The sequence below is a fragment of the Cervus canadensis genome, chromosome 9 (genome assembly GCF_019320065.1).
Source record: "Cervus canadensis isolate Bull #8, Minnesota chromosome 9, ASM1932006v1, whole genome shotgun sequence".
Lineage (NCBI taxonomy): Eukaryota > Metazoa > Chordata > Mammalia > Artiodactyla > Cervidae > Cervus > Cervus canadensis.
In genome coordinates, this window is record NC_057394.1 from 9,936,896 (window position 1) to 9,954,415 (window position 17,520).

The 17,520-nt window shown below is 37.3% G+C and overlaps 1 protein-coding gene across 3 annotated transcripts in view; it reads right to left on the reverse strand.

The window, feature by feature from the left end:
- PCCA (propionyl-CoA carboxylase subunit alpha) overlaps window positions 1-17,520 on the reverse strand; it is a 346,711-nt gene that overhangs the window by 186,623 nt on the left and 142,568 nt on the right. For all 3 annotated transcript variants that reach the window (XM_043478360.1, XM_043478359.1, XM_043478362.1), the window contains 2 exons: window positions 14,238-14,332; window positions 11,789-11,939 (listed from right to left, as the gene is read on the reverse strand). In XM_043478360.1, coding sequence (XP_043334295.1) covers window positions 11,789-11,939; window positions 14,238-14,332 — 246 coding nt within the window. The remainder of the gene's footprint in view (window positions 1-11,788; window positions 11,940-14,237; window positions 14,333-17,520) is intronic.

Genomic DNA, 17,520 nt, shown 5'->3' on the forward strand with positions numbered 1-17,520 from the left:
TTCAGGAAGACGGTGAAAGACAGGGAAGAGTCGCAAAGAATTGGACACAGCCTAGTAACTGAACAACAACCACAAGTTTAAAAGAGAAGAAAGTCCTAAAGAGTGAGGAGAGGCATCAAATCAATGAACTATGTGTTAACTTGGCCATTATTCAGAAAGAGGGTGATGTAAAGTGTTCAGTTCAGTTCAGTCGCTCAGTTGTGTCCAACTCTTTGCGACTCCATGAATCACAGCACGCCAGGCCTTCCTGACCAACACCAACTCCAAGAGTTTACTCAAACTCATGTCCATCAAGTCAGTGATGCCATCCAGCCATCTCACCCTCTGTCGTCCCCTTCTCCTCCTGCCCCCAATCCCTCCCAGCATCAGGGTCTGAACACCCGGGATTGATCTCCTTTAGGATGGACTGGTTGTAAAGTGTTCACAGTTCCTTAAACAGAGGGTAGTTTTTTTTTAAGGTGGTAAACAGAGGCCCAGCTGCTTAGTCAAGGCAGAAGCTGTCTCTAAAAGCAGAAGACCCATGTACACATCATAACTAACATCTGCACGGCACTGAAATTTATCAAACCCCTCCCCTGTTCATGAACTTGCTCCCTGTTTCACTTTCATTTTACAGACAAGACACGTGAGATTCTCACAAGAAGTATATGGTAAGAGAATGTTCTAACACCCAAATAATATTATGTTAAATTAACATAAGTTAAAGTAACTTCTTTATTAAATACAAGTCTGATTGACAGATACTACAAAGACCCGGTTTGTGAAAGCCATCTTTTGAAAGAAGAACTTGTTCGATTCAACTGAGTAAAGCAATATAGGTATGATTACCTGCTGAAATATGAGGAAATTGTCCTGTTATATAAAATTGGGTTTCATAATGGTATTTGGCATAATAGGTCTCTATCTTTTTTTCGTTTGTTGTTATTCTGGCCTGAAAGGACAACTGATGTCATTATTTTTGGGTTTGCTTTTTCAGGTCAGAGAGATTCTTTGTCCAAAATGGAATCTAACATATACCTATTAAAACACTGAAACTCTACCTCCTGGGAATACAGGATTTCAAAATAAAGATCTAAAGTTAATAAATTTTGATCCACAGGCCTCAAAGAAAAATAGCATGTTGGGAAATAGGCCCCAACACACCATTCCTGTAAACTCACCTTGAAAATAACGGCTACATTCAAGGGTGGTGCTGAAAACTGAACAAATTCTATTACAGAACTTTCCTGTTGACCCCCACACAAACAGTCAGATGAAGAAAGGATAAGAGAACTATTAGGGGTTGAACTGTACTCCCCTCACTTCCGCCCAATTCATATATTTACGTCCTAACCCCGAGTACTCAAAATATGATTGTGTTTGGAGATGGGGCCTTTAAAGAGGCAATTAAGTTAAAATGAGGTCATTAAGGAGGGCTCTAATAAAATATGACTGATGTCCTTACAAGAAGAGATGAGGACACAGATGACACACAGCAAAAAAGGAAGACCACAAGAGGACACGAGAAGACGAGCTCTAACCTGCAGGCCACAGAGAAAGGCTCCAGAGGAAGCCACTCTGCCACACCTTGATTTTACACTCCTGTCTCCATAAGTGCAAGAAAATGCTGCTTAAGCCACCCAGTCCGTGATGAGCTGTTGTGGCAACCCCAAAAAACAAATACGGTAACAAATTTGGAGAGTTCTAGAACTCGAAGACACCAACATAGCTTACAAAATGCTTCAAAACAAAAACTAATGAAAAATGTCTGACAAATTTAACTATTCATGTCTGTTTAACAAAAACTTCTTTCCTTCAATTTTCCAGTAAGACTCAAAGAAAGACATTAACTGACAGTATAATATACCCTTCTTTATATTCTCAGTTTCCTAGGAAAGTAACTTCAAATATTCCATAATATTCCAGTTCTGGCTAGCTCCAGCCAGTCTGAGAATCCTGGCCTCTGTGACTTCAAATACAATCAAAATGTCAAATTCTGTCCAGATCTAAAATACTCCTTCTGGCAAGAAGGGAATTTTACAAATTAATTACAAATCCATTTCCCTGTAATTTCTCCTATTTCCACCAATTATTCTTTCAGTCAAACACCTCAACTCCATAAAAGACTAAACTCTTCCAGTACTTTTTAAAATTTAAAATTGCTCTGAAATAAGAAAATGATATTTGTTCAGTTATAGTCAATTCTCAGAAATCAGATTTAGGCTGCAATAATTCTTAATTTTTTAATGTGTGAAACTGCGAAGGATAAGAATCAAGATGCTTAAAAAGGTTTTCCTAAAATGCTCCTGGAAAACAAGGTTCCATACAATACAAATATCTCTGATGGGATCTCTGATGGGATGTGGGGGTATCCGGCCTCCAGAGAATTTCAACAGCGTTACTACACTTTTTCTTTCACAGCAAAAGTAGATTCCTCCTTCAATGTTGCAATCAGTATAAGCCACTGACTGAGGTCTAACCAAGGGGATACAATTTAGATCTCTGTTCTCCAAGATGTGGAATAGCCAGCTGACCATGTTTGGGCATTAAATTTAACATGTTACTCCTTTCTATTTGAGTTTTCTAGCCTTTTTTTTTTTTTTTTGCCTTTGTAGACAATATTAAGACTGCTTTTCAAAAACAATAAAATCTAAAAATTACTTGGAATTTGGAAATTAACAATTATACACACACACACAATTTGGAAAGGTATAGTCAGGATCCAAAATACTAATTTTAGCACAAAGACCTAAGGATAAATAGTTTATCAATGTAACCCTTTTGTGAGTTTCATGTTCAGAAGAAAGAGTTCCATCTCTGTTTTTCTCTTACACAAAACCCTTACAATGAAAAGGAGACTTCTTCCGAAGAAGTTAGGATTTCAGCTATGCTTGTTCATTTGCAACAATAATTTTTCAATCAACTGACTAAAGAATAAGAGGAAGTTATTATTAATTAATTTGTGGCCCAGTTCACCATCTGAAAAAAAGTTACTGACACGCTTTTCAAATTATAATGACAACAGTAACAGTGAACGTATTAACCAATGTTTAACCAACATAGCATGCAGAATATTACTGGTAAGATTCTTAGTTAGGAAGAAAAGTGAATGCTTACTATAAACCAGGCTCTATTCTGAGCAGTTAAATATTCATTCATTAATGCTTACAATCCTATAAAGCAAGTGCTACATTACTGTCACTTCACAGATAAGGGAAATGAAGCATAGTGAAGTTAAGGAACTTGCTTACAGACACACAGCTAGGAAGGAACAGGGCTAGGACTTACTGGTGCTGAGTGAAAATAGAGGATGCTCATAATCTACTGAAACAATGATTAAATGAGCTCCCACTGGTCAGCTATGACTGTTCTGAACTGTTTTAGAGTCTAGAACCTCACCAAGTTTCTCCCTGGTAAAGTGTGTGTCCAATTTCAGAGGGTCCACAGACTCCCCTCCAGCTCATTAAAGAGCCCAGATAACCCAGCTTAGATGTTTCTGGTTTGGGAAGAGGGAAATACCATCACGGTTCACTCCTCTCTAGTGTCTCTATATCCCCGGACTCAGGGAACCACGGAGGATATTGAAGCACTGGTATCTGGGGGCAGTGACAGCTGACAACAAGTAACAGGCTCTTCTCTCTCATGCGCTGGGAGGAACTGAGAGACCAGCTTCAGAGAACTCCAGGGAAGAATATGAAAGGCACAAGGTATGAAGACGGCTTGGACCCTGCAGAGACTCATGGGCCCTGGAGAGAAAGTTAACCAAGGCTTCAGAAGAGTCCCTGTTCTCTTTGCCAATGAATCCAAGTGGTCCATGTATGTTACTTGGATTCTGATCTCTGGATCTTTGAGACAAGGAGAATGGTGGGAGGACAGGCTCTTTCTGTCCTCGGGAGTAGATACAATCCTATCACCAACTACTTGAATATCACAACTAATAGGATTTGGTACTGACCACCCCCGAAAAACCACAGCTAAACCACAAGAGAGGATGTAACCACCGAGAAAGGATAGGAATTCAGAGTAACGATCCGATAGGCCAAGTGAATCTAAGCAAACTCCAGGAGACAGTGGAGGATAGAGAAGCCTGCTGTGCTGCAATCCACGGGGTCGCAAAGAGTCAAACACAACTTAGCGACTGAACAACAATGCCCAGTGAAACAGAGCAGCTAAGGGACAGAGAAAAAAAAAAAAAAGAAACTCTATCCAAAAAACCAGTAAAGGCACCTAGAAACTCCAAGAGTAGCGATACAACGCACACACACACACACCACTCTACCCGCAATTAGACTTTCTGGGATAAAATATCATAAGGGTCTTTATGGGGTGATGATATGTCCCACAGTTGGATCCTGCCCTTTGAGCACAACTTTGCACATGTTCAACCACTCGTCGACTTGGTCCGTGTGCACTGCTGTAACAGTAACACAGGCTGAGTGGCATATAAACAACAGAAATGTATTTCTCACAGGCCGAGGGGCTGGGAGGGAAGTTGAAGATCAAGTAACAGATGATTCAGTGTCTGGTAAAGGCCACGTCTCAGCCCACAGACGGCCACCTTCTCACTGAGTCCCTACATGGAGGAGGGCAAGGTTCTCTCTGGGGCACACAGCCCACCCATGAGGGCACCCCCTCATAATCTGATCACTTCCCAGAGGCCTCACCTCCCAAAACCATCACACTGGGGGGTAATGTCTCAACATGTGAATTTTGGAGAGACACAAACATTCAACCTACTGTATTTGTATACTCAAAATCAGCTAATGTTATGATACGCAGAGTATACCACAATAGAGACTATTAATTTCTTTTTCAAAAGTTCAGTTAACATAGGGAGTTCCCTGGTAGTCTAGTGGTTAGGATTTGGTGCTTTCACTGCTATGGTTGGGATTCAATCCCTGGTCAGGGCACTGAGATCCCACAAGCTGCGAGGCATGGACAAAATTAACTTAAAAAAAAAAAAAGTATAGAGTCATTTTCACTCACTCAAATTCTCATACAATTTAGCTCCTATGCATCAGTCCTCAGGAAGCTACTTAAAGATATGCTGCAGGGAAAAAAAGGAATAAACCAACAGTGATTAAGACAAAAGTCCAGGAGAAAAGAAATTTTTAAAAAGAGAGGTATATGAAATTCTCAGGAGAGGTGGGGAATGTAGCAGATGAAAGGAAACCACAGACTGCTACACAAAGGCAAAGTGACAAAAAAAAACCTCAATGGGTCTGAATATAATGAAACACAGATCAAGTATGTGGATAAATCAGTGATAAGTAACATAGAAACCTAAGCCAGCATACAGACAAACCAAAAGACAGTTTTCAGCTACAGAGAAAGCACGATGGTGCAGGAGAGTGAAAGTAATCTTAAGAGACAACACGGCTGCTATAACAGCATTCACACTGTGATCATAATAAAATCCCTGATACTGGGCTAACCCAAATCATGACACAGTGATAGCAGAATCGTGACTCCCTTGAGAGGTGGAGGCAATGATTAATTATTCCTAATCAACGGCAGAGAAGCCAGAGCCTTCCTCCGGCCTTTTCCTCCCTCAGCAGCCATGGCTGCTCCTCGCCCAGAGCGGCAGGTCCCCACACACATCACTTCAAAGGGGCTCCCCTCTTCCACGTGGTTTCTCATTTCTCCTTCATTTCTTTTTCCTTTTTTTTTGCCAGAGAGGGAGTGGGGGAGGCAATGGTGATGGTGGTGGTGGTCAGTGGTATTGGTAATTACTCAAGGGTTGATATTGGGTCAAAAAGTCAATAACGTGTCAATCCAGCTGTTTCAAGCCCCATAATTTTCAAGCCCCATAATCTTTCACCTTTATGAGACGAAAGTCCTTCAACTGTAAGGATAACCTTGTGTGTGTGTGTGTTAGTCGCTCAGTCATGTCCAACTCTTTGCGACCCCATGGACTGCACAACTTACCAGGCTCCTCTGTCCATGGGAGTCTCTCCAGGCAAGAACACTGGAGTGGGTAGCCATTCCCTCCTCCAGGGGATCTTCCTGACTCAGGGATCAAACCCGAGTCTCCTGCATCGCAGGTGGATTCTTTACCACCTGAGCTACCAGAGAATATTATCACCCATCTAAGAAGTCAGAATATAGTACCATGGACACCTCTCAAAATAAATTCTTGATTTAAAAAAAAAGATATAAGAACCACCTAACCACAAGTGAATTAAAATGCAGATTGACTAATCATAAAGCTATGGTAAGATGCTGATCATGATCATGAAAGCAAGTTAAAACACAAAGGTACAATGAAAACACCTGGAGATGAATCTATAGTTGTGAACAACTATAGAAAAGAAAGTACAGTAATGCTACAATAATGAAAAACTAACAATGAAAAGAGCAAAACTGAAGGGTTAGGAAAGAAATCAGGATTAAATATAAATATGCCAATTTTCACTCATTTTTATAAAAAAAGAAACAATATACTCTCAAATTGGAATAGGAAGAAATGTGATGACAAAAATATAAATAGTTCCAATAATCATTTGTCTTATTAATAACATCTTTTAGGAATTAATATTTCAGCAGAAAAGAAGAAACATTCATGTAATAGTTCAGCAACTTCATCATTTCAATATCTCTTCCTTCTGTTAAATATAAATAAAATAAGCTAATTCAAAGAACAATATGGAAAAATAAGAGTAATGAGAAAGAAGAGTCCTACTGGGTACTCTACTATAATAAAAAGATATAACATCTGAAACAGTATGGTACCAGCACATAAATAATAGAAAGGCTAAAAAAAAGAAAACAGTAAAGTAAAAACCTGCATATATATGAGAATTCATTACATAATGAAGAAGACTCTCAATTAATGCCAAAAAGAATAATTATTCAGTAATGGCTATGACAAACAGGTAGACATTTGGGGAGAAAAAAAAATCCCTGGTGAAGTGAAAATTTCACCAAGGAAGATGACATAAGTACTAAAAGAAAACATGGAAGAAAAGTTGAGTAGGAAAAGTCTAAGTATGTCATAACATCAGAAACAAGAGATTTAGCAATTCAACTGCAAAATTTTAAAACAAAAATTTTCTCCACAGAAAGAAAAATTACATCAAAGTAAAAAAGACAGGCAACAGGTGAGAGAAAAGTAGCTAGGAATCATATCTGTATATTTTCTATCTGCATTCATTTGTTTATATTGCCAGGAAACAAACAGTTTTCTGGACTGGCGAAGGAGGCAACTGTTAACTCACAGAGCATCTTCACACCATTTCTCACATCCTGACTCCCCATGGTCTGATGTCCCTGTGTGGGCAGAGGGGGTGCACCTATCACGGGACAGCAACCCCACAAGGATTCATCTAAGAACTGACATAAGCACTGCTGCCACGTCTGCCCTTCCTCAGCTCTGGAGAGAGAGCAAACTTGACTCTGGAAAGTAAATAAGTCTTTCCAGAGAGGGAAAGGCAAAGGCCTGGAATGTCAACAAATGGCTCTGGGGAAAGATAAGACTTTCTCTCTAACAAGCTCCATCTTTAGAGTTGTTATTATTTAATCAGGTGCCAGAGGTCTTTGCTTAGAAAGCCCTCACTGTAAAAATGTGAAAATATTCATGGAGCATTGCTTTCTGATGATATCACAAATGGCTAATTTCCTGAAAAAATATAAAACATCTACAACTCAATGAGAAACCCAAAGGGCAAAAGAAATGTAAATGACTCTATGAAAAAAAATTCATCCTCACTCAGAAGAAAAACAAAATGAAAATGTGGTACCATTTTTCACTATAATACACAGATCCAAAAGCAAAGATCCTTCTAGCCAGGCAAGTTCTCCTTAAAAAGGCACCTGGATACTATTTCACTAAATTATATAAGAACCTATCACTTTGCAGGCAATTTTACTTTCACATGTGCAAAATCATAATATAAAAGGTATTTCATAATTGCACTATTTATGATAGCAAAATACTGGAAAAATTAAAAATAGGAAACTGGTGAAATGCATACTCATACAAATGAATATTCAAAATCATAATAATGAAGAAGATAACACTTTAAATTAAGTATGAAACACTACAAAAGACAATTTTTAAGTAAAACAGATGTTGCCTCTACAGGAAAAATACACGGTTGTTATAAAAAATCTGGTATGGGAAGTTATTTTTCCAACTCTTCTGAATATATTAGGTTTTCTTTTAACCAATGATTACTACTTCTTAGTATTTCAATTCAATAAAGAAATAAAATTATTCAAGCAAAATTACGTATTTATTTCTTTAAAATAAGATTTTAATAAAGTTGCATTTTTGGTAAAGTATTTATCCATCTCTCTATTCATCTTTCAGACTCAGAGAAGGAAACATATATAAGCATGAGTGGATACATATGCACACTTCTACTAGGACAAGAGATGGGGACCATCCCTAGCAAAGGGAGTAAAACCTGATAAAGGCACACAGAGGTCAAACTGAATCCAGGAAAAAGAAAGGAGAGATTAAGGCTATAGAGCAAATGTAATGTAAAAGCATTTGAATTATATCTTTAAAAAAAAGAAAACAATAACCTCAGATATGCAGATGATACCACTATAATGGCAGAAACTGAAGGGGAACTAACAGTCTCTTGAAGAGGGTGAGAGAGGAGAGTGAAAAACTGGGCTTAAAACTCAACATTCAAAAAACTGAGATCATGGCATCCGGTTCCATCACTTCCTGGCAAATAGATGGGGAAACAATGGAAACTGTGACAGATTTTATTTTCTTGGGGTCCAAAATCACTGAGAACAGTGACTGCAGCCATGAAATTAAGATACTTGCTCCCTGGAAGAAAAGTTATGACCAACCTAGACAGTGTATTAAAAAGCAGACACACCACTTTGCCGACCAAGGTCCACAGTCAAAGCTATGGTTTTTGCAATAGCCATGTATGGATGTGAGAGGAGAACCATAAAGAAAGTTGAGTGCCAAAGAATTGATGCTTTCTAACTGTAGTGCTGAAGACTCTTCAGAGTCCCTTAGACTGCAAGAAGATCAAACCAGTCAATCCTAAAGGAAATCAGTCCTGAATATTCACTGGAAGAATGGATGCTGAAGCTGAAGCTCCAATACTCTGGCCATCTGATGCGAAGAACCGACTTACTGGAAAAGACTTTGATTCTGGGAAAGATTGAAGGCAGGAGGAGAAGGGGATGACAGAGGATGAGATGGTTGGATAGCATCACTGACTCAATGGACATGAGTTTGAGCAAACTCGGGGAGATAGTGAAGGTCAGGGAAGCCTGGCATGCTGCAGTTCATGGGATTACAGAGAGACAGGACTTAGCCACTGAACAAGAACAACATAAAAGCATTTGAATTTTATCTTTAAGAAAAAGAAAACAGTGACTTTAAAAACAAACATATGAGGATAGCATAGATAATCCTGACACCTAAATTCTCACCAAAGAGAGATAAAAACCAGTATTTATGCACCAAACCCAGTGACTTTCTCAGTGTTTCTCTTTAAGGAGAAATGATATTTATTTCAAATGTCACTCTTAAGGAAATCTAGCAAAGTGAAAATGCTACTCACACTGTGTTACCAGGAAAAAATGTACAAGTTCTAAAGCTGGAAAAAGTGACAATTCAATCAGGAAATTTCAAGGGAAAAAAAGAAAATTATAGCTCTCCAGCCTCAAACTGAAACACTAATTAGAGATAACATATATCTTAGAAGATAAAGAATTTGGTGAATGTGCCCTAAGTATTATAATTTAAGGTTAGTTAAGAAATTTGAAACAGAAAATCTACCATTAAAAGGACATCCGAATTGTTTAAACAATATCAGAAAGACATCTTTGAAATATCTAAGCATGGCTTTTGGAATACCATAAAACACAAGATCCTTTTTATCATGCTCCCATTCAGTCACAGCCTCCATCACCAAATATCCCTCCACCACACAGATGTTTCTTCAAAAAAATAAATAATAATTTTTTGGGAACTGACAAAATTACTGTCCCTGAAAGCAAATGCAAGAGAGAAATAAGATATTATTAAACATTAAATGGGAGACACAATTATTAAATTGTGCTATTATATAGCACAGAATTAGGCACTGTCAGACTTTTTCCTGAAATTCATGTATGTATAATCTTTTTCTGAGGTTACTGAACATAATTTCCTGGCAAGTCACTCATGATACAAATTGTAGTCACAGGTACCCAAGTGACTAAGACTGACAACACAGAATTATTTGATAATAAATATAAACTTTTGGAGGTCTTATACCAAAAATGACCATGGGACAAACTTGAAAAAACTTATGGGCTGAGATACATGAGCCAGAAACAAATAAAAAGTAAAGGATTGTTTTAAAAAAAAATTAGAACATAATAACAAAGTGCCCAAAAAAAAACCACTGATTATTAATTCTGCAAAATCTGCTAAGTATCCCAACTAAACTCTCTAGTATTTATTGAGTCTTGAATACAATAAAAATACATTGTAGTCACTTCAAATTGACTTCGGGATCATATTACAAAGCTATTATTCTCATCCTGACATAATCAAGTCTCCATTTTAATCAAAAACATGATTTCCCAGCTAATTATATAATTAGACATACTTCATTATAAAGATATATATTTAATCAAAATCAAATTAATCTTTAAAAGGCAAAATTCTGTCAATTCTGAAGATATTCACAACAATAGGATAGTGGCTAAACAAGTAATTTCAAACAGAAGTATTGTAAATATTGAGGAAAAACTACTAAGGTTAATACTGTACAAATTATAAATATGAATTACTCTTGGTCTCAAAACACAGCTAGATACACAAATTCTACCACAGTATATGAAAATCTGTCCCATGGTATAATCTTATAAGCATAATACTGAGAAAAGAAGCCATGTACAAAAAATTTATATATAATATAATCCCATGGATTTAAATTTTAGAAAAGAAACATGCAAAATTATTTCTACTGTCAAGGCGTGCATAAACAAAAGGAAGAACTATCCAGAAATATAAGGAGATGTTGTTTAGGATTCAGTCAGAATAATAAACAGGAAGAGGGAGGAGGAATCTCTAAGAATGGGAAGAAGTTGAGGGGCGGGGGTAAGAAGTACTGGCATTTTGATACTTCTTGACCCAGTTGATGCTCACAAGAACTTCTGTTTTTACTAATTTTTTCAACTACACATTTGTGTTCTACATATTTTTCTGTATTTGTATGTCAGTTTACAATTTAAACCAAAGAAAAGGGGGAAGAAGAAAGGAAATGAAGCCATCAGTGAGTTACAGTATACCAGTGGCTTCCTGAAACCTTGCTTGGAATTGACCAAGTATGTCCCTGAAGTTACCAGTTTCAGGCGGCCACTTACTTTCTCAGACTCACAGCTGTGGCAGAGGTGTCCACTCCTCTGGAAGCAAGCTTGGGTGGCTCGGCTCTGAGAGTCATTCCGGAAAGCTCGCTCTCAATGCCTTTCCTTTCCCCATCTCTTCCAAAGATCTGTAGGCACTTAATCCCTTTCTATGTGTTATATCTTGATTAGTTTCCCTTTTCAGCATATGAACCCTAACTAATGCACTTCATCAAGAAAGGTTCAAGAAAAAAAAAAAAAGAACTGGAATTTCCAATATAAAGTATTAGCAGTAACGAAGGAGGGGGCTAATCAGTGACCATCAAATTAACCTGATACTCACCTGTCATTTCCAACAGGTTTCTTAGCACTAACATAAAAACTAAATCTTTATTTCCCATTTTGAGTTGATTTCTAGCTTTTATAAAACCAAAAGGGGTGGTGAGGAAGGGAAAAGTTTAGAGGCATGGAGAGGAATGAAGAACAGAGTTTTCGTTACCTGGAGTCTCGTGTTCATTTCCAAGAAATAAAAATTCTTTTTTGAGTCCACAAGGAATTCTACGGTTCCAGCAGAAGAATAACTCACTGCTTTGGCAAGGGCTACGGCTTGTTCTCCCATTGCTCTTCGTGTCTCAGAATCTAGAAAAATGCTGCAAATATACACAGAGTGACCACCTACATTTTGAACAAAAATTAAGTAATCTTTTGTGTGCATTACATAAACATTTTCTTTACATTTACTCAGATATGATTATTTATGTCAACTTTCAAAGTATATGCTTTATATATGCTTAGAATACATGCTTACTGTTAATTAAGCATAACATAACAACCTATGTGTTATTATAACATAATAAATCAACTTCAAATTTTTATATAAAACTAACATCTGAACCAGTCAATCCTAAAGGAAATCAGTCCTGAATATTCATTGGAAGGACTGATGCTGAAGCTGAAGCTCTAATACTTTGGTCACCTGATGCGAAGAATTGACTCATTGGAAAAGACTTTGATTCTGGGAAAGATTGAAGGCAGGAGGAGAAGGGGATGACAGAGGATGAGACGGTTGGATGGCATCACTGACTCAATGGACATGAGTTTGAGCAAACTCCAGGCGTTGGTGAAGGACAGGGAAGCCTGGCATGCTGCAGTCTGTGGGGTCGCAGAGTCGGACACGACTGAGGGACTGAACTGAACATCTGAACTTTCCACGTTATACTGCAACTTTAATCAATCTATAAAATATACAACCGCTTTAGCAAAACTAGTTGTTTACAACTAGTAAAATTTTACACATGTATTCGGAATTTCTCCAAATAAGACTGGAAGATGTACCTTATGGAGAAAAGGCATGTTAGGTGAGATCGCTTTAAGCAAGTATTACAGTGCTGCTCGCAGAGATGGTGAGTGCAATGTTAATGAACCAACAATACGCATAAAATAAGGTGTCTTTCAACAGAAACACATACAAAACAAGATTATGTATTAATCGGTTGATGAAAATGTTCTGACTGGAGGGTCACAGAAACTTAACTCTGTATTTCCTCTGAGAGTAACACTTCAGTATGGTGACTTTATAAAACGTAATTACCACAAATAATAAGAATCAACAGTACATCTAACAAATCCTCACAACTTTTGCTTCACAATAAAGAAACAACTTCCAACAGAAATAAAGGGTTTCAATGAACCCTGAAAAGAATATTATCAGACCATGTCCTCATTTTCATATATTTTGTTTCTATGAAAGAAAGGCTCTGAGAAACAAAACATTGACTATTTTTCTGTTTGTGGATTAAAATTAGTCTCAAATGTATAAGATTTAGATGGCATCTTATAAACATTTTGTTATGGAAGAGCATAATGAACTTGGTCTTCCCTGGGGGCTCAGCTGGTAAAGAATCCACCAGCAATGCGGGAGACCTGGGTTCCATCCCTGGGCTGGGAAGATTCCCTGGAGGAGGACATGGCAACCCACTTCAGTATTCTTGTCTGCAGAATCCCCATGGACAGAGGAACCTGGTGGCTACAGTCCATGGGGTCGCAAAGAGTCAGAGATGACTGAGCGACCAAGCACATAACAAACTTGCATGTATCTTCTGCCATATATAACAATTATTACTAAATAGCCACTCCAGTCCTATCTAATGGCATGTCTACTTTTCTACCAGCCCCACCCCCTTTTTTTTAATTTTAAAGCAAATCCCAAATTAGGTATCACTTCTTCCATAAAAACTCCCGTATCTATTTCTATAAGTACTTTCGTAACAATCACACTTTAAACATTAACAAGACCTCTTTAACAGTTTTAACATCTGTATTTAGTATTCAAATTTCCCAGACTATCTCATAAATTTTTTATAGCTAATTTCTTTGAGTCAGGATCCAAATAAGCTCTAGCCACTGAATTTTACATCTTTGTGATTCTTTTAATTTGTCATGTCCTCTTCTGTTTCTTTAAGAATCTGGTCATTTTCCTGTCTCGTTCAGGCATAGATGACATTGCAACAATAACTGGATGACAGAATTAATGCAACCAAAAAAAAAAAGGAAACTGCAACTAAAGATGAACATCATGACATGTGGATAGTTGCAAGCACAGTGCGTAGAACTACTTCTGGCCTGTCTGGCCCTGCTCCTTCCCTTATCATGAACTTTCCTAGTGACACTCACAGCTGCAGGAAAGCTCATCACTGCGCTCAAAGGCCAGCGGTGGAGACTTCCTTGGTGGTGCAGTGACAAAGAATCTGCCTTGCAATGCACAGGACACGAGTTTGATCCCTGGTCGAGGAACTAAGATCCCACATGCCGTGGGACAACTAATAGATCCTACTACTACTGTTAAAGTAATTTCAGCTCTATTAAATAGTTTTTATTACAATGGGAAAGAATCATAAGAAATATATAAAATCAGACTACTCTATATTTTCCTCAGGAGAAGCGCTTACCTTGGTGCTTCCTCCACCACTTTCTGATTTCTTCTCTGAATTGAGCACTCTCTTTCATTGAGCCACAAGGCATTCCCATGTTTATCACCTAAAACCTGAAAGAGCAATAATACCACTTGAAAAATTATACAGTCATATCCATAGCACACATGCCCAGTTAACATTTCTCCATGTAACACCCCCTGGTTTTTAACACTCTGACCTCCTAAAACAGGAGACAACTCTCAAATACAATATCCTTTTGTATGACACCAGTGCAAGAAAATTTTATTATCTACCACTCTAAAACCCAATGAAACATTTTTATTAAAAAGACTTGAGGAAAAAAATTTTCATGTTGCATTTCTGATACACTGGGTAAAATATCAGGATCAGTTGTACAAATTTGTGAAGGATGCTGAGCATCAGTAAAGGGAATTTACATCTTAGATTTCACTGGCACTTGGGAGAGCCACGGTGCTATGACAAACATCTACTTGTTGTTAATACTGTAATGTCTGTTGATCAGAAAATGCTATTTCATTTACAACCAATATGCAGTCTGTTACTTTATACACCAATATTTTTACACTGTTTTATTTTTGTTTTAAGAAATTAGTAAAAAGTCTGGGGTTAATATACAGCATTATGGTTTTTCCCATTTGTGATGATGGGAAATAAACTGGAGCTTTTAATTTTAATATTTATTTATATGTTTATTATTTGACTGTGCTGGGTCTTAGCTGCAGCATGTGGGATCTAGTTCCCTGAGCAGGGATCGAACCCAGGCCTCCTGCATTGGGAACTTGGAGTCTTAGCCACTGGACCACCAGGAAAGTCCCTAGAGTTTTTAATTGTAATAAAAATATTAAAATACTGAATGAGACATGCTTTTACTTTTAAAAAAATAAATACCATTTATCCGAAATTCAAATTTAACATGTATTTCCTTAGCTAAATCTGGCAACCCTAAAACATGCTTTCTGTTCATGTTTTTCCCAGAACACTTGATGTTTAGAAACAGATTAATCAATTTTCATGATTCAGGAGTAGGTGTATATTACTGAATGCATATATTTAAGCTAATGGAGATAAAAGCTATTCTAGAAGCAAAAAGATTAGGCACTAATTTAAACTCCAAACAGCTATGTAATCTCTCTTGGCAAGTCACTCTGTTTCTTCATGCATCATTAATAGTAGATATCATCTTAATATTTTATATGGCTACTGAAAACATTGAAAAGATCATGATTTAACAATATATTAAACAATAAAATGAACAGTTAATACATGATTGCATGATTAATTTTTAGGAATTTAAACCTATCCAAACCTCCAGAATGCTTCCAAAGGGAAACATTATGGTAATGAAATGCCAATAAGCTGTAATTTTATTTCTAAGACTCAAAAATGACCACAGAAGTACATCCAGAATTATTTTTAAATGTTAAATTTATTCTACCTTTTCTTATTCTAATTGATGTAGAAGTGAAAGTAGACTTAGCCTTCAAGAAATAGTGACAACAATCAAGAATTCTAAGAAACATTTTTCAACTGTAAAATATTAGATTCAAATATACATAAATGATCTACTTTTTTTTTTTTCATTTTGGTCACAGAGTCAAGTTTGTTTTTCTCTGAAGTCTGTGCATAGTTTTTCTTCTGGCCACACCATGTGGCTTTTGGGATCTTAGTTCCCTGCCCAGGAACTGAACCTGGGCCACAGCAGTGAAAGCCCGGGGTCCTAACCACTGGACCACCAGGGAATTCCATTAAACAAATTAAGAGACAAAGTAACTGGACAACATTATAAAAAAAAAAAGTAAGGGAAGTTAATGCTCAATGCATCATGAGGTTTTTAAACTTTCCGTATCACCCTTTACAGACACGTGTGATTACGATTATGAAATGATCTCCCAGGTATCTAGCTTATTAAGAAAAGCTTCATCATTAATAGACCACTTCACGTAATGCAGCCTTTCAGCATCCATGGAGCCAGCCCATAAAATGCCAGCAGTGCCCTGGTTTCAACGGAGCAGTGCCACTCCTACTGTCAGTACACAGATTCAGCCTGAGAAAGAACCAAGTATGTGATAGCTCATTTAGAAAATACTACTACAATTATACTACATTCCTCGACTATGGCAGGATATTCAAACACCAGTAACAGCGTCTGCTTCCAGGGATGGAAACCAGGGGGCTCAGAGACAAGAGTGAAAGAACCTTTACGTTTTGTTGAATACCCTCTATCATGTGCACACATGATCTAATATTAATTAATTAAAAATGAAGAAAGTTAAAAAAAAAAAAAGCAACTCCCAAGTGCAGACCAGATCTGGGAAACACCTGTGCTGCCTATTTAAGTTACTGGGAGGCACTTTCACCTATGTTAAAAAATATCAGCATAAATATATGCCATGGTTAATTAAAATAAGCTAAAAGTTGACATAGAAATATTATTTAACACAACACAGCAAACATTTATTGAGTATCAGTAAAAAAGTGATACTTTTTAGCATGGAAAGAGTGAGATGGCTATAGGTAATATGGCTTAAGTGGCCTTCTGACAGCACAAGTAAGTGCTGGACGGGGAATACAGAGAAGGGGAAATCTATTTTGCCTCTAGGATCTTACAGGAAGGACAGCTCAAATATTAATATCTCCCCTAAATTATAGGCTCCAATATCCAATAGTCTACTCAAACCCACATTTTGGTATCTGAGGGACATCTCAGCCTTCATCTGTTCATCTTTATACCCTGATTTCCTCCCCCAAATATGCACCTCTCACAGTCTTTCCCATGTCAGTAAAAGACAGTCCCATTCTTATCATTTCTTGGGCCAAAAGCCTAAAAATATTTCTGATGCCTAATTTTTTTTTTATATCACATCAATCTTTTAGAAAATCTAGTCTACATTCACAAAACACCCTGAATTCAATCACCTCTCACCACCTCCACCACATGCTGGCCCAAGGGACTACCCTCTCAAACTAGAATTATTATAAAAACCTTAAGGACTCATAAACAAAAGATATAGAACCCTCAACATTCATTAATTTTAAAAAAGTAAAATTTGAAAGTGGGGGGGCGACCAAGGATGAGACTTGAGCGGTCACCAGAAAATACGATATCCAGTTTTGGTTAATCAACTTAAAAAACACACATGCTCAACATCAATATTCATTAGGGAAATGCAAATTAAAACAGAGATACTGTTACATGTCCACCAAAATGGCTAGACATTAAAAAACTGAGAACATCAAATGGTGTGAAAGATGGCTGAACTGGGAACTTTCTATCAAC